The sequence below is a fragment of the Acomys russatus genome, chromosome 3 (assembly GCF_903995435.1).
Source record: "Acomys russatus chromosome 3, mAcoRus1.1, whole genome shotgun sequence".
Lineage (NCBI taxonomy): Eukaryota > Metazoa > Chordata > Mammalia > Rodentia > Muridae > Acomys > Acomys russatus.
The window spans coordinates 85,828,751-85,855,959 of NC_067139.1; the positions used below are offsets into that span (position 1 = coordinate 85,828,751).

At 41.3% G+C, this 27,209-nt stretch overlaps 1 protein-coding gene across 1 annotated transcript in view; it reads right to left on the reverse strand.

The window, feature by feature from the left end:
• The window catches only part of Pspc1 (paraspeckle component 1), a 57,135-nt gene that overhangs the window by 23,943 nt on the left and 5,983 nt on the right, over positions 1-27,209 (reverse strand). Inside the window, exons 3-6 of the mRNA XM_051143180.1 lie at positions 19,846-19,941; positions 17,528-17,724; positions 13,049-13,133; positions 3,110-3,215 (exon numbers count right to left, since the gene is read on the reverse strand). Of these exons, the coding sequence (XP_050999137.1) occupies positions 3,110-3,215; positions 13,049-13,133; positions 17,528-17,724; positions 19,846-19,941 (484 nt within the window). The remainder of the gene's footprint in view (positions 1-3,109; positions 3,216-13,048; positions 13,134-17,527; positions 17,725-19,845; positions 19,942-27,209) is intronic.

Below are 27,209 nucleotides of genomic sequence, written 5' to 3' on the forward strand. Positions count from 1 at the left end.
CTTTAATCCCAGCACTTGGGAGGCAGAGGCAGGAGGATTGATGTGAGTTTGAGGCCAGCCTGATCTACAAAACGAGTCCAGGACAGTCAAGGCTACACAGAGAAACCCTGTCTCAAAACAAAACAAAACACCTGCCAAAAGACCACAGCACAGTGGTGGTCCACGCCTTTACTCCCAGCAGTCCAGAGGCAGAGACAGAGGCAAGAGGATCTGTATAAACTCAAAGCCAGCTTGGTCTACAGAGGGAGATCTAGGAGAGCCAGAGCTACAAAGGGACGCCCTATCTTGAAAAACAAAATAACAAATAAAACCTTGTGGGGCCAGCAAGATAGCTCAACAAGTCAAGTACAACCTCTTGTGTAAGACAGACAACTGAAGTTCCATCCTCAGAACCCATAATAAAAGGAAAAAGCCAACTCCCAAAAGCTGTCCTCTTATCTCCATATATGGCTGTCCACATTCGCTCATAAACCCTCCTCCACTCCAACACACACATTCTCTCTCTCTCATTCGCTCTCTCTCTCTCTAATTCATAACTCAATTTTAAAATGAAGTCATATTTCTAAATAAGTTCTATGTGGAAAAGTAAAATTAAAACCAGTCATTCATTATTAATATCTATAAAGATATGTTAATATATACTCATTTCCACTAATAAAAAGTCATTATTTCAAAAACAGTCTACATCTGCATTTATGATATAATCAAGTTATGTTTAAAAATAAAAAGATTCTTTAAAAGCTTAGAAATGGAGTATTTTACTTAATCCTTTCTAGTCCAACTCTGGGATGACATTATTAGTAACACCACAAGTAACTATGTTCATTATAAAACATGTACAGTTCATGTCAGAGAAGATATCAAGAAAGTTAGTATTTAGCTATTTTAATATGAGAGAACCATTTAGTAAATACTTAGGTAAATAAAAGGCATAGGTATTATTTCTTAATCCACAGTAGAAATTCTGTAAGAAATGTATCATACATAGCTTACATATTATTATTTGAAGATTGAAAACCAATATTAGCTTAGAAACTGAAAACCAATTTAGCTTGCTAAAATCCACTTCCTTTTATATTATTACACAGTGTCTTTTCACTGAGAAAACCCAGCAGATATATGTTCAAAACTGAGATGTAGCTTAAAATAAGTCATTAAATGCTAAGAATCCAAAGAGGAAAAGACAAGTGAAAAGGTAAAGCTATAAATCAATGAATAAAAATTCAAAGGCCTGAAAATGTTTTCATAAGTTAAACTTGTGATAGAACAACTATGGACATTTTTATTTTTACTTTTTCGAGTCAGGTTTCTCTGTGTAGCCTTGGCTGTCTTGGACTCGCTTTGTAGACCACCAGGCTGGCCTCGAACTCACAGAGATCCACCTACACCTCTGCCTCCCAAGTGATGGGATTAAAAGGTATATGTCACCACCACCACCACGCCCCGCAGACATTTTTCTAACTGAATCTAAATGCTATGTAATTTTCATCCAAAGACTATTTAGGTGATAGTAGGACAAACATTTGTTCTTGTTACTACCAGTTAAGATTTTTTTACATGTGTTTATCAATAACAAACAAACAAAAAACACCAAAGAACTAGCTATTTCCAGATACAAAAGAATGAGAACAGAAATTTGAAAAAAAGCCAGGCGTGGCGGCGCACACCTTTAATCCCAGCACGAGAGGCAGAGGCAGGCAGATCTCTGTGAGTTCGAGGCCAGCCTGGTCTACAAAGCGAGTCTAGGACAGCCAAGGCTACACAGAGAGACCCTGTCTCAAAAAACCAAAAAAGAAAAAAAAAATTTGAAAAAGAAAAACCCCCAAAGACTTAATACTTTCAGCCTCAGAAATGTATCAAATATGTTTTAATTCTTTTTTTTTTTTTTTTTGTTTTTAAACTGGGTTTTCTCTGTGTAACAGCTCTGACTGTCCTGGAATTTGCTCTGCAGACAAGGCTGGCCTCGAACCCAGAGAGATCCCCACCTGCCTCTGCCTCCCATGTGCTGGGATTAAAGGTGTGTGCCACCACCGCCCAGTCTACGTTCTAGTTCTTAAAGTATCATGGCTTTTGACAATAAAAGCAAAATAAAGTGAATATTTTTCAAAATAAAGACCATAGCTGATATCCTTTCAAATGAACAGTGAAACTCTTGTTTAAATATCATTAAGAACATAGAGAATTTAGTATTTTGGACATATTCATGGAGCGGCCATCATTGGGGAATAACAAAAACAGAAATGTGAGCCCGGCAAGAAGGCATTTGCTGAGCAAGTCTGAAGAGCAGAATACTCAAAAAGTATAAGAAGAGACTGGACTCCACAATGTTGTCCCCTTACCTACCTACCTACCTACCTACACACACACACACACACACACACACACACCATGGCACAAGCTCCCAAAGTCTAATAAACATAAATTTGAAATTTTTGAACCTGGAGTACCTTGAAGGAAATTCAGAGACAAAAGAATGTGCTGAGTAGCCATAACCAGGAAATACCAGAGATGAGCTGCTCTGGTCTGCAAACTGGTGCACTGTGTGAAAAGGAGGGAAGGAGAGGAGACGCTCCTACAGAGCAAACTAGTGGGAATACATCAGACAACAAGAAAGGCCACTCTACACATCCATTTATAAGATCTTTACAAACTGAGCTTTAAACAGGTAATATTAGCATACTAGTTAACAAAACTGGATGAAGTTTGTTTTATACAAAATAATTCAGAAAAGATAATGTACTAGATGAAAAGGTTCAGCTCTATATTTAGAGCTGCCACAGTTAGACATTACATATCTGAAACTTTCAAAAAAAAAAAAAAAAAAAAAAAAAAAAAAAAGACTGAAGCAATACAGTATAAAACCAGGTAGAGAAGATGCATATGTCAAGGTATCCTATTGCAGAGCTTGTATCAGCAATCAATTAAAACAGAAGAACTGTAAGTTATAAATATTACTTATGAAACTAATAAGCTACTTACAAGACATTAACAAAAATCACTAGTTTAACAACCATGAAAAATTCTGAAATTAGAAAACCAAAATCTGAAACTTTCTAATTACATAGCATCTAGTCTATTAAGTCATTTGGTTAACCAATGTTTTACTTACATTTTCCATGTAGTTTGGCTTAAAGCCCTCCTGCTGTCGCCTCAGTTCCTCCTGTTCTCTGTGTCGGATCATTTCTTCTTCACGACGACGATGCTCCTCTTCATGTCTGAAAACATTGTTTTGAAGTTTCAGCATTACTGACATTTGAGCCACTAGGTACATTATGTTATATTACGTATGCCAAGTTTGTGACAAAGGAGTACTTATGGCATCCTAAATTTCACCTTTTATTTTGTTATAAGCCTACAAATCAAGGAACAGCCAAGAAATAAAGTCACAGCATATAATTCTGCTTATATCAAGGAGTTGCGGGCAATTTGGTAGTAAGACCTGTAATCTCATCAGCGGAGCACTGAGAGAAGGAACAAGGTTAAAGCTAGCATGAATGACCAGCCTAGGGAGCTGTCTGAAATACACCAAGGACAAGTGATGGAGCTCAGTGGTAAAAGACTGGACTACGAACAAAGCATGAACCAGAGGGGCCCAATCCAGCACGAGGACAGAAAGTAGAAGAGGGGGAAATTTTTACAAGGGAAAAGTGTAGCAAAATTCACTTTCAAAGTCTAACCAAAAACAGATACAGCAGGAATGAAAGGGAAAACAAGAAAGGGCGAGGCGCTTGAATATGGCCAAAATATGTTACATACACGGGAAAATGCCATCATGAACTGTTAAATATAATACATGCTAATAAACTAAAGAAATCAAAAGTACATTATCACAAAGAACCAACTATACAAAAATTCAACTATGCATAGAAAGTATTTTAAATCCCCCTTTCTCTATGTTCATTAAGCCAATAAAAAAACTCCCTGGAATTGTCAAAAGAAATCCTGTAATTAGCAGTTTACTGACTATAGCTACTTTGGAGCCACAGTAGTTGAACTAAATATCAAAAGACCTACCATAGTTACTATTTTGTCCTTTTCAGGAAACATATACTATGTCTAAAGAGATGGCTGAGCTGTTAAGATCATCTGCTGTTCTTGAAGAAGACCTAAGTTTGGCTCCTAGCACCCACATGGTGGCTCACAACCAACTGTAACTCCAATTCCTGGGTATCCAACACATGCTTCTGACCTCCAAGGGCACCAAGTGCACAAGTGACTTATATATATATATATATATATACACGCAGGCAAAATACTAAAACACAAAAAATAATATATATTATTATATACACATTAATACATAATATAATTAATATATAAAAATAATATATATCCTAGAACTTGTTCTATAAACCAGGCTGATCTCAAACTCAGAGGTCCACCTGCCTTTGCCTCCAGAGTGCTGAGATCACAGGCGTGTGCCACCATTGCCTGGCTAGAATATTTTTGTTAAAATAAAGTATTTGTTGACACTGACTAAGAGAAAGCAAACTTCACTATTATGTATGTGTATAAAAATATTAAAATCATAATTAAGCTATAAAATGATTAAGACAATAAACAGTTATACTAAAGTAAAACTGTCGTATGGTATTGGCATTAAATCATGTCACACTGAAGTATGTGTCACACACATAAGTAAAACAGTAGTTTAAGTAGTGGATTTAGTAAAAATACATTGGCATGAGCCACTAATCTCAGCACTCAGGAAGCAGTAACAGGCATATCTCTGAATGTTCAAGGCCAGCATGGTGTACAAATCAAGCCAGCCAGGGCTACAGAGTGAAAAACCTATTTCCCACAAAGTGAAAGATATATACAGCTAATGCTCCTACAGTAGTGGCACTTTTTATAATGCTCACTCTTTTTTGTTTGTTTGTTTGTTTGTTTTTCAAGACAGGGTTTCTCTGTGTAGCCTTGACTGTCCTGGACTCAGTTTGTAGCTCAGGATGGCCTCGAACTCACAGCAATCCGCCTGCCTCTGCCTCCCGAGTGCTAGGATTAAAGGTGTGTGCCATATTATGCTCTTATAAGTCACCTTTCTATGTTAAGAATCTCAGCACAGTTCTCAAACTGCAAGATACTACTGCATGGTTTGTGTACAACTTTACCCACAAAATATATGTTTACTAAAGTATTTCTTCCATTGCCAGAGGGAAAACTCAGGGGTTCATGGCAAAATTTCTGAGACTAGCGATAGAGAGATGGCTCAGCAGTCAAGAACATTTCCTGCTCTTGTAAAACATGAGTTCAGTTCCCAGTAACCATACAGAGTAAATCAAAGCTGCCTGTACCTTCAGGTCAAGGAGATCCAATGTCCTCTTCTGGCCTGAGCAGGCACTCACATTCGTATTCATATTCTAGACACACACACACACACACACACACACACACACACACAGACACCACCTTTAATCTCAGCACTAGGAAAACAGAAGCAGATGGTTGTCACGGGCTACAAAGTGAGTTCCAGGACAGCCACAGCTATAAAGTGAAATCTGTCTTGAAAAACCAAAACAAAGCAACAACAAAAATTGCTTAACACCAAGCCCATGAAAGGCTGAAGAGCTAACGTTCAATTCCCAGAACACGCACAAAGGTGGAAGGACAGAACCAACCCTTACAAAGCTGTTCTCTCATACCCACAGGACACACATCTACACACCAGCACAACTCCCCACCCATCCCTTTTCTCTCTGTTACATCAAAGGAAGGAAGGAAGGAAGGAAGGAAGGAAGGAGGGAAGGAAGGAAAGAAGGATGGATGGATGGGAGGGAGGAGGAACTGAAGGCTAGGCATGGTAGTAGTGCCCACTACATCGCAGCAATCGGGAGTTATCAATCAAGGAGACTGCAACTATGAAACCAGCCTAGGTTCACAGCAAGACAGTTTTAAAATCAAAATGAAGAAAAAGTAAACATAGTAATACAATTTATATTCCTTGTGAAATATGGGGAAGCCCCCATAATCAAACATAAGAACTTTCTACAGTAACATAAATGTTTACACTTACTGAAAAAAAAAAATCAGAGGTATTATATAATTATGAGCTCAGGTCACTTGTTGCCACAAGGCTCATGTGAGACTCTGTCACTAAATGATTTAGGGGCTGAAGAGATGGCTCGGTGGTTAAGAGCACAGGCAACTCTTGATGAGAACCTTGGTTTGGTTCCTAGCTCCCACATGGCAGCTCACAACCATCTGTAATTCTAGTTCTAGTGGATCCAATTCCCTCTCTGGCCTCCTTAGGCACAGGGCATGAATAGGGTGTGCAGACATAAACCACAGGAAAACACTCATAAACATCAAGATTTTTAAAATAAGTAAGGTTACATTTTAAAGGTTTGGTTCTGGAATTGGAAATACAGTGGCGTTAGTGGAGTGCTTGCCTAGCATCTATGAAATTCTGAACGTGATACCCAGCACTTCATGCAAGATGTGCTGTGGTCCATGACTAGACTTCTAGCACTGGGGAGTAGACACAAGATCAGAACTTCAAGGTCGTCCTAGGATATGTGATAACCCATGTCAAAAATGTCTACACGGCCCAGCTTGGTGACACAGTGACACATGCCTTTAATCCCAGTACCCATGACACAGAGGCAGGCAGATCTTTGGGAGGTCCAGGCCAGCCTAGTCTATACAGTGAGGTCCAAGCTAGCCAGGAATACATATAGAAAAACATTGTCTAAAGAAGGAGGAAGAGGAGGAGGAGGAGGAGGAAAGAAAAAAGGGTTTAGGAAGTAGGAGAAATGGTTTAGCTATTCATAGCATTTGCTGCTCTTTCAAGGGATGTGAGTTTTGTTCCCAAAACCTACACCAGGCAGCTCACAATTATCTCTAACTCAAGTACCAGGGATCCTCCCCAGGCACCTGCACACAGGAAGGCACACATACACACATCAAAAAAAACATCTGCACAGACAGCATCATAAAAACTGAGCCACATTGTTGTTCCTGGTTAGTACTGTGTCCTCCTAGCTGCTCTAGGGCCCAATACTCATTATACACTGAATGGCTTAAGAAAGGAATCAAGCTGGTTGTGGTGGGCATATGCCTTTAATCCCAGCACTCAAGAGGCAGAGCCAGACAGATCTCTGTGGTCTAGATGGCAAATTCCAAACTAGCCAAAGACTACAATGTGAGTGAGAACCTGTCTCGAAATATTAAAAATAGAGAGCACTGAGAAAATGGCTCAATTAGTAAAGTGACTGTTTTAGCAAGTGTTAAGGACCTGAGGTCAGACCCCCAACACGCTCATAAGAGAGGAACACACTTTTGTGCATTTGCAAGCTAACACTGGGGTGAAGGTGCACGTGGAGGGCAGAGAATGACACAAGGTGTCTTGTTATTATCTCTCAATTCTATTTACTGAGAGGCAGGCTCTCTCAATACAGAATTCATGAATTTAGACAGCATTGCCAGCTTGCCACATTGATTGATACCTTGTCTCCTTTTCTGCATGATAGAATTCCAAGCAGGCTGCTAAGCCAGGACAGCTTTAGTAGGTTCTGGGGATCCACACTGAGTCCCTCAAGCTAGCAACAGCAAGTACTTTATCCACTGAGCCACCTCCCCAGGAAGAAACCATCACATTTCTTAAATTAGGCTTTTTGGTTTTGTTGAAACAGAGTCTCACTATACAGTACAGGATGGCCAGAAACTAGGTAATGCAGGCTGGCCTCAAACTCAGAGCAATATGCTCTCTTGACTTCCTAAAGGGCACGTGCCATCATACGCAGCTTGAACCCAAATTCAAAAGAATTTCTAAAGAATTTCACCAGTTAGCAGATAAGACTAGCATAATACCTACATGTTGCTAGAACTTAGTCAAACACCAACACTGCCAGTCAAGGGCAAAGCAGACGGCACAGCATTTGTTGCCCTTGCAGAGGACCCAGGTTCAGTTTACAGCAGTCACATGGCAGGTAGCTTCACAATCAACTACAGTTCCAGTTCCTGGGCATCAAAATCGTCATTTGACTTCTATATGCACCAGGCACATAAAAACTTTAAACCTATCTTGGAAAAAAACAAAACAAGGCCAGGCATGGTAGCGCCAAGGTTACACAGAGAAACCCTGTCTTGAAAAATTAAAACAAAAACAAACAAAAAAGAACTGTTTTATGGTTGGCAAACATACCAGTAAGATTCACTGAAAAGGCCGGGAGTAGTGGCGCACACCTTTAATCCCAGCACTTGGGAGGCAGAGGCAGGTAGATTGCTGTGAGTTCGAGGCCAGCCTGGTCTACAGAGTGAGTCCAGGACAGCCAGAACTGTTACACAGAGAAACTCTGTCTTCAAAACCAAAACACCAAAAAACAAAAACAAAACAAAAGATGCACTGAAAAGGTAGAAGCAAGAGAATAATGAGGTTGAGGCCATCCTAGGCTATACATTTTGAAATTGGGGTGGGGTGGGGAACCAAACTGTTACCTCCTTGTTAACATATTATTGGTGCTCAATTTCTTCTCCTCAATTCCCGCCCCCCCACCCCTAGACAAGGGTCTCTCTGTGTAGCCTTGGCTGTCCTGGACTCACTTTGTAGACCAGGCTGGCCTTAAACTCACAGAGATCTACCTGCCTCTGCCTCCCTGAGTTGTGGGATTACAGGGATGCATCACCTCACCTGGCCATCCTCAATTTTAAAGACTCAAAATCGAGATCCTATAATAAAAATATAATGAAATAAAAAGTGTAATATATCTGTGTGTAATAACTAATCTTAAAGGTAATTTATTAAAAATATGCACTAAGTACTCCATATTACCATACACGCTGGGCACATCAGCCTCTTATTTAATACAGATCTCATCATGTTGAAGGCTGTTTAACCCTTTACTGGTCATAGAGACAGCAGTTTATTTCTTTTGTTCACACCTTACCCTAACCCTGAAATAGCTTTTCTTTTCCAAAGACTTTGGATTCATAGGAGGAACAAAAGCAGACTTCATTCAAACTTGCCTGGTGTTGTTACTATCTTACAAATAACCGCCATGCAATCATGAAAGCATGAGCACAGCACAATGTCAGGATCGACAACATTTTCTGGTTGGAATCAGAGGACAAGTCACACAAGTGCCACTGTTTCTTCCAAGGATTAGAATTCCCAGAATACCTTCAGCTATCATGCCACAAAGTAAATAAAACTTTTGGTTCAACTTTGACCATTATCCCCATCTCTGTCATCCTTGTGTTTTATGACCTTAATAGAATTCCATACTGTATTTGATTAATCTCTCCATTTTTTACATTTATGAATTGGGGGTGGTGGGTGGCTATGTGCTACATCATATGTCAGTCAGGACAACTTGTGAGAACTGGATCTTTCCACATCTGTTGGGGGCACAGAAGTCAGGTCCTTGTACTCACAGAAAACACTAACACAACCAGGAATGTTAATCACTAAGGGTGGCTTCTCCAGGGAACAGATAAAACCAAATACCTGTATGCCACCCAGAAAGCTGAGGATGGAGGCTGTTAATGACCTGGTGACCTTCCACTATCAGGAATAACTCCAAACTCTTCCCTCCCTATCCAGACCTTTTAGCTATAGAACCCACTCTCAGGTCATAGCAGGTCACAAGGTCACAACCTTAGCTTTTTTGTGCACGTAGAATTGGACTGATTGTTGGCTGGAAACCTTTCCTCAAATTGTACGGGTTTTAAATATCCTGACAATGAACTGCCTCTCCCCAGAAGTCTGATGCAGGTTAGCAAAGTCAATCTGTACCAGGCTTTCAATCTTATCTGTTCCTCGGGTTTGCCTCCTTTTATGAGGCCTGCAGGGGACAACCCCACCACGCCCCTTTACCCAACATGGCTTCCAGGGATTAAATTCAAGTCACTAGGCTTAGCAAGGGCCTTTACTGCTGAAACATCTTGGGAGTCTAATCATGTCTCTTCAATATCTTACACTGCAGTCTCTTTTAAGAATTTGACCATGCCAGTGGTGGCACATACCATTAAACCCAGCACTACAGGAGGCAGAGGCAGGTGGATCTCTGTGAGTTGGAGGCCAGTTTGGTCTACAAATCAAGTCCAGGACAGCCAAGGATACACAGAGAAACCCTGTCCTGGAAAAACAAAAAACAAAAAACTTACCCCTATTTATGAATATCAAGGACAATTTTATTAAGAGTTTGAGCCAGGCTGCGGTGGCACATACCTTTAATCTCAGCACATAGGATGCAAAGGCAGGCAGATCTCTTGAGCTCAAGGTCAGCTAGGTCTACAGAGAGCACTCCAGGACACCCAGGGATACACAAAGAAACTCTGTCTCAAAAAGAAAAAAAGAAAAGGAGGGGGGGTGTGCTGGAGAGATAGCTCAGTGGTTAAGAGCACTGTCTTGCTTTTCCAGGGGTCTTGAGTTTAATTCCCAGCAACCACATGGTGGCTCACAACCATCTGTACTAGAATCTGATGCTCTCTTTGGGGCCTGCAGGTGTACATGTAAATAAGAGCACTCTTAGGCATAAAATAATTTAAAAAAGGGAAAAAAAGAAAGAAAGAAAAGAAAGAAAGAAAGAAAGAAAGAAAGAAAGAAAGAAAAGAAAGAAAGAAAGAAAGAAAGAAAGAAAGAAAGAAATCCAGGCCTGGTGGCGCACGCTTTTAATCCCCAGCACTCAGCAGGCAGATCACTTTGAGTTCAAGGCCAGCCTGGTCTATGAAGCAAGTCCAGGACAGCCAAGGCTACACAGAGAAATCCTGTCTCAAACAAACAAACAAACAAACAAACAAAATCACTTTAGAAAGATTGAGACTGAGATTTACTATGAAGGAGACAGAGAAGAGAAAGAAATATTGCTACACTTTTTGAGTTGGAGCTCAAGAAAGTAGGTAGTCTCCTCAATAGAGAAGGCCGGCAGCTGAATAGTGGGAACTCAAAAGCGTGGCGGAGAAGTGGGGCCTCAGAGGAGTGAGAGAAACACGAGTCAGAAAAGCCACAAGGGGCTAGAGAGATGGCTTGGCATTTAAGAATATTACTGCTCGCAGGGTGTGGTGGTGCACGCCACTAATCCCAGCACTTGGGAGGCAGAGGCAGGCAGATCTCTATTGAGTTTGAAGCCAACATGGTCTACAAAGGTTTCAGGACAGCCAAGGCTGTTACACAGAGAAACCCTGTCTCAAGGAACACCAAGAAAAAAAAAATCTGTATGTGTGTGTGTGTGCACATCTGCTCTTGTAGAGGACCAGAATTAAGATTCCCAGCACCCATGGAGGCAGCAGGGATCTCACACCCCGTGCCAGGTCCTGTGGGTATCCACATGCACTTACACAGAGACATGCACATAAATACAAGTAAATCTAAGAAGAAATGGAGCAGGCAGGCTACGGTGCTGCATGACAGAAGCTTGTGAATTACTGCATTATTTTCTTACTACATATTAATTTTTGAGACTTGCTCTCATTAACTCAGGTTACACTCAAACTCACTGTACTCACTGTATTATTGCTACCTCTCAAGGAATTATGTGCTTGTTTGAGTGCTGGGATTACAAGCATGTGCACCATGTCTGGCAGTGAATAACTGTATGATTATGTTTTGGTGTTTTACAGTACTGTATTTGTTCAGATGAGTATAGAGGTCCACGTATGCCACATGCCACACACAAGTCACAAGACTCCTGCTAGGCAGTCAACTCTGTCCTTCCACCTTGTTGAGAAAGGGTCTCTCAGTTCTGCCTTCCTACTTACTACACCTTCAGATTACTGCATGTCCCAAGAGTGTGTATTCTAGTCTGTCTGCCTTCCATCTTGAAGTAAAAGTGCCAGGATTACCGATGTGTGCCACCTAAAAAGCTTTTCTCCTGGGTTTGGGGATCCAATCAAGTGTTTTTGTTGGGTTTCAGTTTTGGTGTACATGCTGTAGTTTCAAGGAAAGATAAAATGCAGCACTCGGGGAGGGGGACGGGGCAGAGGCAGGAGGATAGCTGTGAGTTTGAGGCCAGCCTGATCTACAAAGAGAGTCCAGGACAGCCAGGGATGTTACACAGAGAAACCCTGTCTTGAAAAAAAAAAAAGAAAGAAAGATAAAATGTAGCATCATATAAACCAGTTGTCCTGCCCTAAAAATCTGACTTCCGGAAAAGGGCTCAGAAGAGCACCTGCTGTTTTTCTGGAAAGCTTGAGTTCCCAGAACCCACATGGAGGCCTACAGCCAACTGTAATTGGAGTTCCAAGGAAGCTGATGTCCATTCCTGGCTTCCACTGCACGTGTGCAGGCACTCTCAGATACACACGAAATAAAAAGAAATCTTTAAAACAATTTCCCACATCCTCACCTCTAACCATCACTGATCACGCCACCTCCCTCGCTTGTCCTTTCCTTAGTAACTGCAGTCATACAGCACCTGGCCTTTTCAGAGTCTTATCTTTCTCTTAGCCATCTCTCTAGCCCCTTACTACTTTTATAAAATACTTTGAAAACACAAAAAATTTTATAAAATAAAAATTTAAAATGTGTTTCATCTATCAGTGCTCTATTTAAAATATTAACTTTGATTTTTGAAACTTTGAAGACTAAGTGATTTGAAATGCCCACACCCTAGGCTGAGGATGTAGCTCAGTTGGTAATGTGTCTATCAAGCATGCAAGAGCCCAGCACTACATAAACTGGACATAACGGCACAAGCCTCTAATTCTAGCACTTGGACAAAGTAAAGCAGGAAGTTCTAGACTTAGAAGCCAACCTAGTATACAATACAGACAAGCCAGCCCAGGTTACACGGTGAGCCCTGTCTCAAAACAAAACCAAGCGAAACAGCAATCTACGTGTATGTATCTCTGGAAAAAAGGTCTGGCAAATCACTGAGCATTCTTACAATAAATTATACGCAATACTTAAATCCAATGCATATGCAATCAAAGTCAAGAATCACAACCACCACAAAATTATGGCATGTTGTAATTTCCTATGTTTAGATAAAAAAAAAAAGTTTTCTCCAATATTTCTACACTTTCACAACTTACTTGTAATGAATGATAGGGAATTTTCTCAATAAAGCATACAATGAAATACACACATTTATAATAAATGTTCTTTTACCTCAGTTGTATTTGCTTCCGTTTCTGCAATTCTTGGTTTCTGAGTTCTTCCAAGCGTCTGAGTTCTTCTTGACGTCTCATTAGATCTATAAATTATTGACTATATATTAGTATTTTTTAACCTTCCTTTTCTGTGTTTTCACATCCAGAGGTGAAGTCTCTATTACTGGTACATACAAGAGAAATATTGGTTATACTGCTTTGTTTTGGTTTCAGGGATTTGTTTTTATTTTGCACGACTATTTTGCCTGCATGTGTATGTGTACATCATGGCTGGTATCCAAAGAAGCCAGAAGAGGGCATTAGATGCCCTGGACCTGGAGTTACAGACAGCTGTAGGTATTGGGAGTTGAAACTGGGTCCTCCAAAGAGTAGCCAGTGCTTTTAACTGCTGAAAACAGCTCTCCAGTCACCTCTTTTGATTTTTAATCTTTTTAATTTTTTTTGTGAGTTTTTTGAGATAGGGTCAACCCTAGACCAGTGGCTCACAACCTCTAAGTCATGACCCCTTTGGAGATCAAAGGTCCTTTCACGGGGGTCACCTAAGACCATTGGAAAACACAGATATTTACACTGTGATTCATAACAGTAGCAAAACTAGTTATGAAATAGCAACAAAAGAAATCTTATGGTTGGAGGTCACCACAACGTATTAGCAACTATGAGAGGGTTGGTTGAAGCATTAGGAAGGTTGAGAACCACTGCTCTAGACCAAACTAGAATTTACTATGTAGCCCAAGGTAGTTTCAAATTCACTGCAATCCCCTTTCTTATCTTCAAAAGTACCAAGATCATACATATCCATGGGCAATCACGCCTGTCTGTTTTGAGACAGTGTTTTGCTACATTATATATGGTCTTAGATGACCTCAAAGCTGGGATCCTCCCGACTCCCCGCCCAGAGTTCTGTGACTGACCACAGGCAGGCAGCATGTGCAGCTTCTACATCACTTTAAAGAAATCAGTAGAGGATGAGCATCAGGCATCACATCTACTTTCTGTTCTATGCGCATGAGCGCTTGCTTCTGCGTGCGTGTCAAATGATTGTCATGGACTCACTTTGTAGATCAGGCCTGCCTCCGCCTCCTAGAGTGCTGTGAGCCACCACACCCAGCTGCTTAATGAATTGTCTCCCATATTAACAATCAAAAACAGATGGAAACCAAGCTCAGTTTGCAGTTCTAACCTCTCAAAAGGCTGTGGCAAAAAAACAAAAAAACAAAACAAAACAAAAAACAAACAAACAAAAAAAAAGCACACACAGCCGGGCGTGGTGGCGCAAGCCTTTAATCCCAGCACTCGGGAGGCAGAGGCAGGCGGATTGCTGTGAGTTCGAGGCCAGCCTGGTCTACAAAGTGAGTCCAGGATGGCCAAGGTTACACAGAGAAACCCTGTCTCGAAAAACCAAAAAACCATAAAAAAAAAAAAAAAAAAAAAAAAAGGCACACACAAAAAGACCTGAGCCCAGAAACTGGAGCGCATGAATACAGTCAGCCTGGACAACAGAGAGACTAAGGACAAAGTAAAGCCCTGCATTTTGCCCTAACAGAAATTAGAATTTACCAAAAGGACTTAGAGATGACTCAGCAATGATTTCCACTTTTCCTTTGGTGGCAGTGGTGGTGGTGGTGGGGAGGGTGTTTGAGACAGGGTCTCAAAAAGTCCAGACCAAAATTTGAACTCACTATATATAGCTAAGGATAGCCTTAAGCTGATCCTCCAGACTCTACATGACAAATGTTGGGAGTACAGGCATATGGCACCACATAGTAGTAAACACGGTATCAGGCACAGTGGTACCCAAATATACTTTCAACACTTGAATGAAGAATCAAGAGTTCAAATTTATCCTCCACGCCAGGTGCGGTGGCGCACACCTTTAATGCCAGCACTTGGGAAGCAGAGGCAGGAGGATCTCTGTGAGTTCGAGGGCAGCTTGGTCTACAGAGTGAGTCCAGGACAAGCAAAGTCACACAGAGAAACCCTGTCTCAAAAAACACATTTATTCTCCATATAAAACCTCACCCCATCTCAAAATAAACGGATGGATGGATAATTTATAAAGCCTTAAATGTTTTTTAAAACTAAAACAAAAATTAAAGAAAACAAAAAACAAACAAACAGAAGGGAAATATAGTGATGTACTTAATTCTTTGTCATCTTCAGCTATATAGCTAGAAGTTCAATGTCAGCTTGAGTTACAGGACAAGGCTAGAAACGTGGATCAGCATTTAAGAGCCCAGGGTGCTGTTCTATAAGCTCTGCGCTCAATTCCCAGCACCCACATAGCAGCCACCTGGACTCCAGCCCTAAGGGAGTTAGTTATCTGACACCTCTAGCCGCTGATAACACTGCATACATGTGGCTCATAGACAAACATTCAGGCAAACCCTCAAAACACATAAAATAAAAATAATTCAAATACAATCTGTAATAAACAAACAACAAACCTGCAAAGAACAGAAAAGAGAAATGTGAGCAAACCAATGAATATAAGAAAGAAAGCCAGAAACCGGGCATGGTGGCACATGTCTTTAATCCCAGCACTAGGGAGGCAGAGGCAGGCGGATCGCTGTCCAGCCTGGTCTACAAAGTGAGCCCAGGACAGCCAAGGCTACACAGAGAAACCCTGTCTCGAAAAACAAAAAACAAAAAAGAAAGAAAGAAAGAAAGCCAGGACAAAGGAAAAGAGAAGACAGATTTAAGTAGCTCATCCTAGTGTCAGTTATGTGGCTCCCAGATGACAGTAAATTATTCCTATGATGACTGTTCTTGGGACTAGAGAAATGGCTCAGGAGTTAAGAGTCCTGGCTGCTCTTCCAGAGAAGCCCAGGTTTGATTTCTAGCACCTAGGTCTCAGCACCATGGCAGCTCACTACCATCTGCTACTCCAATTCCAGGGGATCCAATGCCCTCTTCCGGCTTCTGAGGGCAACATGCACACATGTTACAAAGACATATACTTGTAGGCAAAATACCCATGTTTTAAAAAATCTTTTATTTAAAGACTGCTCCTAGAAATTGAGTTAGCAGTCTCATGTTCTTGCCAGTTAACACAAATTTACTCTTTCTGAATCCCCACACCCATCTGAACACATGAATGCTTTTCCTCTCTACTAGGTTAACAGTCTGATACTTCCTCTTCCCTCCCCTTACCTTGAGGTCTGCCAGGATTGTCTCTACCACTTAACAAACTTAGTAACTCCATTTTGGTGCTCCTTTAAAGCATAGTAATAACCTTAAACGTCAGTACTTAACCAAATCTTTCCACCAAATAGAATGCTATGCTACTATGCTTTCCTTTTTGCCAATGGAATCATTATCTGTGTTACTAGCAAAAGTACACATCCTTGAATCACCTCCAGGAAAATAAATTTTTAAAAAAAAATATAGCGGTCCTTCGCCTCCCAAGTGCTGAGGGACCCTGACACATCAACAATTGGGACCTTTGGTGTGTCAGTAATAAATTTTACCTATACCTATACCTCTCAAAAAAAAAAAAAAAAAAAAATATAGCATTGGCCAGGCAGTGGTAGTCCAGGACAGCCAAGGCTACACAGAGAAACCCTGTTTGGGGAAGGGGGAACGGACTACTATAGTGTTTCTTGTAACCCAGGCTGTCCTGGAACCTGTAAACCAAGGATAACCTTGACCTTCTGACCCTCCTGCTTCCACCATCCAAGTCCTAGGAACACAGACACTCCCACTTAGAACACAACCCTGGGCTTTGCGCATTCATTGTAGGCATGTAATCTACCAACCGAACTACAAACACAGCCTACTAACACTTTTTCTCCTTTATCTAGATTTGTATAAGTGTTCTGCCTCTATGTATGCCTGTGAACTATGTGCATTCAGCATACAAGGAGGCCAGAAAAGGCCATCAAATCCCCTGGGATTGGATATTAAGACAGTTGTAAGCTATCATTCATGAATCAAACCTGGATGCTCTAGAAGAACAAGCAGTGCTTTTAACACCTGAGCCTCCAACTCCCTCATACTTTTTCAGAATGAAAAAGCATCATCAGAGCCGGGCGTGGTGGCGCACACCTTTAATCCCAGCACTTGGAAAGCAGAGGCAAGCAGATCTCTGTGAGTTTGAAGCCAGCCTGGTCTACATAGCAAGTCCAGAACAGCCAAGAATATACACATATAAACCCTGTCTGGAAAAATTTTTAAAAAAAGGAAGAAGAAAAGAAAAGAAAAAGGCATCATTAGTGGCTCACATCTGCAGAGCCAGAGTTACCAGGTAACAACCACAGAAAGCTTTCTCAGAAAAATTTTACCTAATAGATTGAATTACAACTCTTGTTTCTGAACTCCTAATTAGCAAGTTATTACTAGTTCACAGCACTCAGAAGGCAGAGACAAGCAAATCTCCGTAAGTTCAAGGCTGGCCTGGTCTACATATAAAGACTCTGTCACCAAAAACACAACTAACGACAAAGCACTAATACACATCAGTGGCACATCTCTTTACCTTGCCTCATTAACATTAACTGGTGCTCATGTCTAGCGGCTTCCATCTCTGCCTCCAGTTTCTCTTTGGCTTCTCTGATGTTTCTATCAACCTGTTCACGCTGCTGCTTTTCCATTTCATCAAGAGCCTTCCATCGAGATGCATATTCAAATTCAAATGTCCCAGGCTGAGCGAATCGTGGTGGCTGTTCTCTTTCCCTATATTAACATTAAAGACATACAAAAATGTATACTTGAGAGGCAAACAACAGCACAGAATAACAACTCTCACTTATTGAACATTTATAATCTTTATGGCCTGCACAGTTAGGCATATACATTGTCTCATGGCAGCGTCATAAATGATTCCATGAACATGAGTTTATGAAATTTCCCAAAAGTGTCCAACTAATAGGTAATGAAACCACGATTCAAACTTACGAAATGCAATGCAATGCTCCAACCTATGCTATTACTACTGCTTCTCATAAGGATTTTCTAGTTTTCATTCAACTACTAACCCAATGAGGCAAATTAATAGCCTTAGAATCAGATTTTCTTAGTAATAAAAATGTTGTCTTATGTACCAAGTGCCTAAAATAAAGATAACAAACCAATTCAGTCTGCCTTTAGTTATGTATTTAACAACTGCGCCCTTATAAGAAACATTATCAGTCAACTGCTGCATCTCAAGTACGTTACACAATTCCTATTATACCACATATGTTATATTTATGGCACAACTATGCATCTACATATTTTCAAAAGTCAAATAGTAAATTAGCAAGCAAATGGTTAAATGAAAAATAAAAACGGGCTGAGCTTGGTGGTGCACATCTTTAATCCCAGCACTCAGGAAGCAGAGCCAGGAGGATCTTTGAATTCAAGGCCAGGCTGGTCTACAGAGTGTGTTCCTGGCCACAAGGAGCTAAAAAGTGAGACCATATCTCAAAACATAAAATAAATAAAAGCTATACCCCTGAAATTCAAACAAAATCATCAATCATTCTCAGCTATGAGCAGTTTGTTCAAAGTATTAACAGTAGCACAATTCTCACCTTATCTATAGAAATCTTAGAATTGGAATTTTCATTTTATTTGGGATTAAAGGGAAGATGAGCTGACCTAACAAAACTCCAACCGCTAATACAGAAAGTTATCACAGAACAAGAAGAGGTAGTTAACAAGAATCATGGCGGTGGTGGCACACGCCTTTAATCCTAGCACTTGGGAAGCAGAGGCAGGAGGTTATCTGTGAGTTCGAGGCCAGCCTGGTCTACAAAGCAAGTCCAGGATAGTCAAGGCTACACAGAGAAACCCTGTCTCGAAAAACCAAAAACCACCCAAAAAAAAAAAAAAAAAAAAAAAGAGAGAGAGAGGAAATAATAATAGGCATGGTGGTATACAAATTTAAGCCCAGATGCCCTGAAACAGAGACAGGCAGATGTCTATGAGTTTGAAGCTACCCTGGTCTACAAAGAGAGTTCCAGCCCATCCAGGGCTACACAGTGGAACCCTGACTCAAAACATAATAAAACAAGACCATCACCACAAGAAAATTAAAAAGAAAGAGAAATGGCTCCGCCCTGCTGCTCTTGAGAGGACTAGAGTAAGTTCCTAGCACCAGTGTCATGTCAGGCAGTTCATCAACTCAGCCTCTCCTGCAGCTCTAGAGGCTCTGGTGCCTGCATTGGTACCTGCACTCACGTACACATACCCACATGCAAATTCCAGGCGAGCCAGCCATGACTACACAGTGAAAGTTTCTTTAAAAAGAAAGACATGGGGACTGGAAAGGTGACCCAGAGCACTGGCTGCTCTTTCAAAGGTTCTGAGTTCAATTCTTAGAAGCCGCTATCTATAGTGAGATCTGGTGCCCTCTTCTGGCGTGCAGGCACACATGAAGGCAGAACATTATATACATAATAAAATTGCTAAAAAAAAATTTTAAAGACAAAAGATAAATAAATAAATAAGTGTAGAGGCTTTTCTAAGAAAAGCAGCCTGTTTTACTCATGTATAAAAGAGGGACTAGCGTGGCTGGAGAACAATTACTCGTCTTGCAGAGGACCTACCGGCTCTTGTAAGTCAGCTCACAACCTCCTGTAACTCCACATCCAGGAGCTCAAATGTCTCTTCTGACATTTGTGGGCTCCTGCACGCATGTGGTGCATAAATATGCACCCAGGAACATACATATATAACTAGTTTTTAAAATAAAAATAGCATGCCATATAGACTAAACCACTCTATTAACCAAATTATATTCTAATAGTACTTCCTGAAAAATGTAATATGCCCTGGACAATACATATCTAAAATATATTAATCAAGTCTTACTTATGGTATTGTTGAGTTTTCTGCATTAGCTTCTCTGGTAAGCCATCTTCATCATCAAACTGCTCCATGGGTTCTACAATGACTGGACGAGGTGTTCTAGATAAAAGTATAAAGGCATTAATACTATTAATTTTAATAAATTAATTTTATAACTACAATTAACATCCTTCTCTAAAATTTTATAATATAAATGTTTACTTGAAAAATGTCAGTGGGGTGTGGGGGCGCACGCCTTTAGTCCCAGCACTCAGGAGGCAGAGACAGGTGGATCACTATGAGTTTGGGGCCAGCTTGGTCTACAGAATGAGTCCAGGACAGCCAAGGATACACAGAGAAACACTGTCTCCAATCCCCGCCCCCCCAAGAAAAAGAAAGTCAAGTTGGGGAGCTGGAGAGATGACTCACAGGTTAAAAGCACTGACTGCTCTTCCAGAGGTCCTGAGTTCAATTCCCAGCAACCACATGATGGCTCACAACCCTCTATAATGTGATCTGATGCCCTCTTCTGGCATGCAGGTGTACATGCAGACAGAGCACTGTATACATAATAAATAAATCTTAAAAAAAAAAAAAAAGAAAAAAGAAAACTGTCAAGTTGGCTGGGCAGTGGTGGTGCACGGCTTCAATCCCAGCACTTGGGAGGCAGAGGGAAGCAGACCTCTCTAAGTTCGAGGCCAGCCTGGTCTACAGAACAAGTTGCAGGACAACCTACACAGAGAAACTCTGTCTCAAAAAAACCAAAAAGAGAAAAATGTCAAGTTAAACCAGGTGCAGTGGCGCAAGCCCGTAATCCCAGTACTCAAGAGAGGCAAGTGGATCTCTCTGTAAGTTGAAAGTTGGCCTGGTCTACAAAGTGAGTTCTAGGACAGAGAAACTGTCTCAAAAAACAAAAAACAAAAACAAAAAAAGAAAGAAAAGAAAAATGTCTAAGTATCATGCATATTCATAGATTAAAAATTAAGCCAGGCACGGTGGCACACACTTATAGTCCCAGTACTGGGGAGGGAGAGGCAGGAGGATCTGTGAATTTGAAGCCACCCTGATCTATAGATAAAGTTCTACGGCAGCCAGAGCTACGTAATGAGACTCTGCCACAAAATTAGCTAATTTTTATCATCTATATCAGAACAGGTAGGCACGTGTTGGTTAGTTATTTTGTCAACTTGACACAAGCTAGAATCATCTAAGAGAGAATCTGTAGTGCTTTAATAAGAAAAGCCCCCCAGTCTCAGGATTTGAATACTTGGCCCAAGGCTGATAGTTTGGGGCAGATTAGGAGGTCTGGCCTTGCTAGAAGCAGGTCACTGGGGAGCTTTCAGAGTTTCAAAAACTTCCACAATTCCCAGCTTGCTTTCTCTGCCTGGTGGTGGTGGCACATGCCTTAAATTTCAGGGGATGGGTGGCAAAGGCAGGCGGATCTTTGTGAATGCGAGGCAAGCATGATCCACAGAGTGAATTCCAGGACTGCCAGAGCTGTTACACAGAAAAAATGTCTCAAAAAATAAAAGCAAAACAAAACAAAAAGAAACAGAAAACTGAACAAACTCAGAGAGCAAGGAAGCAAACCTGTGCTTGGGTTCTTGTCCCTAGTTCCTGTCTAAGCTCCTTCCCTGGCTTCTCCTCACAATGGAGCACAACTATAAGCTGAAATAAACCTTTTCTCCCTACTTGCTTTTGGTGACAGGTTTTTTTGGTTTGGTTTTAATTGCAGTAACAGAAAGTCAACAATACTTTATACCTGTAGGAGCAGCACTGTAGTTGCTGAGGCAGGACAATCCTTAGCTACACACAGCTCCTGATCTGCAAGCTTGTCTCCCACAACAAAGGAGTAGGAGATTATGGGTTCAATCTCCAGCACACAAAGACCTTACCTAGCCCACATTTTATGTATATGGCCTCATGTTCTCAGTCCTAACCACTTCAAACCCCTGGATCTGCCTATTTCTCAGTCTTCCTGGGTCTAGCAGTATTGATAATCTTTAAAACTTCTACAACAGAGGCTGGAGAAATGGTTCCGTGGTGAAGAGCACTGGCTGCTCTTCCAGAGAACTCAGATTCAATTTCCAGAACCCACATGGGAGCTCAAAATCATCAATTCCTGTCCCAGGGGATCCAACACCATCTTCTGCCTCCTCAGGCATTGCACATAAAAGATATAGACATACATACACACAAACACCCACTTTTTAAAAAATTTTTAGAAACTGTATTATAGGTAATCCTCACACTTTCTGCAGTTCTCAATATTCCTTAATAAATCCATGTTCCCTCTGCCCCTCCCCCACCTCCACTGCAAAAAAAGCTAAAGCGGAGCGTGGTGCTGCTCATGTATTATTCTTGTGAGGTACAGGGGAAGAAGAATGAGTTCATGTGACCCTTGAGCTACAGGGGGTGTTCTAGGCCAATCTGGGCAACATAAGGCCCTGTCCTTGTCTCAAGTAAGACAACAAAAAGAATGATAAAGCCTAAAATGAGACATAAATCAGTCATAGGGGGAGGGGAAGTGTAGAAGCCACAAGACACTAAAGGAACAAATGAGGGTTTGAAGAGAGACAGGAATGGATGCTGACAGACATGCCTAGTAACTCTTCTTACACTACCATGGTCTTAAGTAAAATGGAAGGGAGAGTTCATGAGAAGACTGAAGTAAACAGAACAGATGATGTAAATTAAAATGCTTTCTGCTATCAGCTCATCACCATGCAAGCAATACTCTAAAACTATATTGCTTTCAGACTAGTGATACTTGAAAAACCACAAGTCAAGTTGTTGGATTTGAGGTACAGCCATAACTAGAAGAAATATACAAATGGGTTTTGCCTATTATACATAAGACTTTGGGTTCCGTCCCCAGAGCTGGGTGCCTATAACCTCAGAACTCAGGAAGCAGAGCAGGAGAAACCTAAGTTCAAAGTCATCTTAACCTACATGCCAAATGGGTTACAGAAGAACCCATTTTTAAAAACTTGGAGGAGTTGGAAAGATGGCTCAGCAGTTAATAGCACTGGCTGCTTCTCCAAAGGACCCAGGTTCAATTCTTGGCACCTACACAGTAGCTGACAACAAAGATCCAATCCCCTCTTCTGGCTCCACTAACAACAGGAACTTAAAGAGGTACAGACATGCATGCGGACAAAATACACACACACATAAAATAAAATTAAAATTAAATGATCTAAAGAAAGAACAAAGAAGGGAGGTGGGAGGTGAAAATTGTTTCTTTAAAAATTATTTCTAGCCAGGGCTGGAGAGATGGCTCAGCAGTTAAGAGCACTGTCTGCTCTTCCAGAGGTCCTAAGTTCAATTCCCAGCAACCACATGGTGCCTCATGACAATCTATAATGAGATCTGGTGCCCTCTTCTGGTGTATAGGCATACATGTAGGCAGAACACTGTATATGTAATAAATACATCTTTAATTATTTCTAGTCAAGCATGGTGGCATATGTCTCTAATCCCTGCACTCAGGGAGGCAGAGGTAGGTATAATTCTATAAGTTCAAGGCCAGCCTGGTCTACAAAGAGAGTCCAGCTCAGCCAAGGGTACACAGAGAAATCCTGTCTCAAAAAAACATAAGTAAACAAACAAATTTCAAGCTGGGATCTCAGCATTTGGGAGCAGGAGCAGGCAAATCTCATGAGTTTGAGGCCAGCCTTGTCTATAGAACAAGTTCCAGGATAGCAAAGGTTACACAGAGAAACCTTGTGCCCCTCACCCACCCAAAAAAGATGTCTTGAGAGTTACTAAAATTCTGCCATAAGCCCAGCACTAGAGACAATGAGGCAGAAGTTGTCTCAAGTCCATATCAGCCTGGGCTGGAATGAGTTCCACGGTGTAAGATCAACAAAAGTTGAAACATGTACATTGCTTCAATAATGAAAGGCCAAACCCATATGTCAAAGAAAATTTTGTATATTTTTTTGTATGTATGAGTATCTTGCTTGCATATATGTGAGGACACTTCGTGTATGCCTGGTGCCCATGGAGTCAAGAAAATGATGCTGGACTCCGTGATCTAAACGTAGGGATAGCTGTGAGCTGCCATGCACACACTCAAGGGGCAAGTGCTTTCTTGGCTGCTGAGCCATCTCTCCAACCTGCTTCGAAAAAATCTTAAGAGACTCAAGAAGGAAAAAAATGTACTAAGCATCTTTCACAAAATGCCAAACATTCAGAAATGACAAGGTGAACTATATGCAGCCAAAGGAAAGACAGAACAAAGTTTTGAGAGAAATGTTAGTTCTGACATGTCAGATACAAGACACAAGCCAGTTGGTTCTCTGTGAGTTAAAGGCCAGCCTGGTCTACATAGCAAATTCTAGGATAGCCAGGGTTACATAATGAGACTCTGTCATGAAGGAAAGAAGGAAGGGAGAGAGGGAGCGAGGGAGGGCAGGAGGAATGGAGGGAGAGAAGGAAGGAAAGAAACCAAACATGTTAGATACTATAACTTTAACCCTTTACCATGACTATGGGTCACTAGGTAACTGTCAATATTAGGGGAGAGAGCAGGACAACCTGGAGCAGAACTTGACAAATGCTAAACTTACAATTTTCCTTACCTCTCCCTTTGTCAGGTTGCTGAATAGACACAGGAACCTGAGCACAGATCAGTCACAAGCCCCTTGGTTCCACCACATAACAAAAAGTAAGGACTACGGGTATCAGGCCCTTAAGGGACTGTCCCACTTCATGTGGTGGGAGGTAGGCTGCCATGCTGGCAGCTGTGCGGTCGTCATGCTTCCCATTCCTTACAGAAGCTTCCTTTGTCCATTATCTCACCTTTTTATTTTTCAAACCTCAATTTCATTTTAGGTATTAACAAAAGTTTTTAAGTTCTGTTTATAGGTATAATTGCTAACTTAATTTAACAAATATGGGAATATGTAAAGAAAAATGACTGAAAAACCAAATTATGTAGTCAATCAATGTTAAACCTGGAGTTATGGGGGCAAGAGAAATGACTCAGTCAGTAAAGTGCTTAGCATCCAAACATGAGGATTTGGGCTCAATCCCCAGCATCCACATAAAAAAGCAAGGAGGACAAGCACCTGTGATTCCAGCTACCTGGCGTTCCCTGGCCAGCTAGCGTAGTCCGTCATATCAGTGAGTTTCAGGACCCAATGAGACCTTGTCTCAAAAACAAGGTGGCTGGGGGCTGGAGAGATGGCTCAGAGGTTAAGAGCACTGGCTGCTCTTCCAAAGGTCTTGAGTTCAATTCCCCGCAACCATATGGTGGCTCAGAACCATCTATAACGAGATCTGGTTCTCTCTTCTGACCTACAGGCACACATGCAGGCAGAACACTGTATAAATAATAAATAAATCTTAAAAAAACAAAACAAAAAACCAAGGTGGCCAACTCTTGAGGAAGACAACATCGATCCCTGGCCTTCATTGATATTTACATAGTGACACACACACACACACACACACACACACACACACACACACACACACACGCGCGCGCGCGCGCGCACGCGCCGGGGGTGGAGGGGGGGTGTGGCCTGATTTTGTAAGACTTCTCCTACCCCATTTTCTCACCATGAATTGTTTGCTAGCAACTTGAAATATATTCTTATTGTGGAAAATAATGGAGGGCTCAGTTTAAATAAGTCATCAGGGTAAGGTGGCGAAGGATAGTGGACCTAGGACAGTGGCAGGACAGTGCCAAGATGTGTCACTAAGAAATTATGATGTAGGTTTATTGGGGATGGGAAGAAAAAAAAAAAATCAAAGTTCATGTCGGAGTGGGGACATGAGGGAAAGATAAAGGTAGACAGACAGACAACAAACAAGACAGATAGGGAATGAGACAGAGTAAATGGGAGAGAAAGCAAACCCTTGAGAGACCAAACAAGACAGATAAGGAAAAAGACGGGGGATGGGGGGGTGGGTGGGGGGGGTGGTATACCCTGCACCTGTTGGGTGAGCTGTCTCTAGGTCTCTGAGGGCAGGCCAGTGAAAATGATTTGATTGCTAACATTAGGGAGTCCAAATATGACTCATGACTCAGCAGGTAAGTGCATTACCGTTCCTACACAGGACCGTAGTTCAGGTCCCAACACCCACATCATGAGGCTGCCCAGGAACACCAGGAACTCCAGCTACTGCTGTTCTTTGAAAATCACTATTTAATGGCCAGACTTGGTGGTGGATGCCTGTAACCCCAGCACTTAGGAAGCAAAGGCAGGTGGATTGTTGAGTTTGAGGCCAGCCTGGTCTACAGAGTGAGTTTCAGGACAGCCAAGGCTACACAGAGAAACCCTATCTCAAAAAAAAAAAAAAAAAAAAAATCCAAAATAAATAAATAAAACAAAACTTAAATTAGTAATTCAAAAAGAAAGTTTTAAAAATGCACACCAAAGGGCAAAGGTAGCTCAAGTAGAGAGCATAGGCTCCGTCCCCAGCACTGCCCATGCTTCCCACAGCACAAGCCACAAGCTGGACATGGTGGCAAAATAGCTTCAACCCCTCTACTTAGGAGGCAAAGGCCCAGGTAGATCTCTGGGACTCAAAGCTAACCTGGTATACATATAGAATACACAGAAAGACCCTACTTCAAAACAAAAATGCAAGTCACAGACTAAAAGAAGTATTTACAGAGGTGTGCTTAGCTTACATAATTCAGGGAGGGTAAAAAAATAAAAAAACCCACTCAACTAAAAAAGTAAAAAGTTGGGCAAAAAATTCAGATATGAATATATATCATATATATATATATATGATATAACTGGCCAAAGAGCACACAAAAAGATGTTAAAACTCAGTCATCAGGGAAAAAATTCTAATTTAACCTGCAATAAAATAGATCAGCATAGTTAAATCCAGAAATAAGAAACTGGTAGAACTATAGAACTGAATGAAGTCTGTCATTCATTGTTTGTGGGAATCAGAAGCACACCGTTGTAAAACAGTCTTGATAGGTCCTGAAACTGAACATTTAGCCGGGTGTGGTGGCACACGCCTTTAATCCCAGCACTCTGGAGGCAGAGGCAGGCGGATGGCTGTGAGTTCAAGGCCAGGCTGGTCTACAAAGTTAGTCCAAGACAGCCAAGGCTACACAGAGGAAACCCTGTCTCAAAAAACCAAAAACCAAACCAAAACAACAAAAACAGAAACTGTATCCTGAGACTGAGTAGCTACAGGTGAGTAGCACACACCTGTAATTCCAACCACTAGAATGAATTCAAAGTCCACCTCGGATACATACAAAAACTGAACAATGGGTGAGAGAGGTGGCTCAAAAAAGTTAAGAGCACTGGCTGCCTTTCTAGACGTCCTGAGTTCAATTCCCAGCAACCACCTAGTGGCTCACAACCATCTATAATGAGATCTGGTGCCCCCTCTTCTGGCATGCAGTC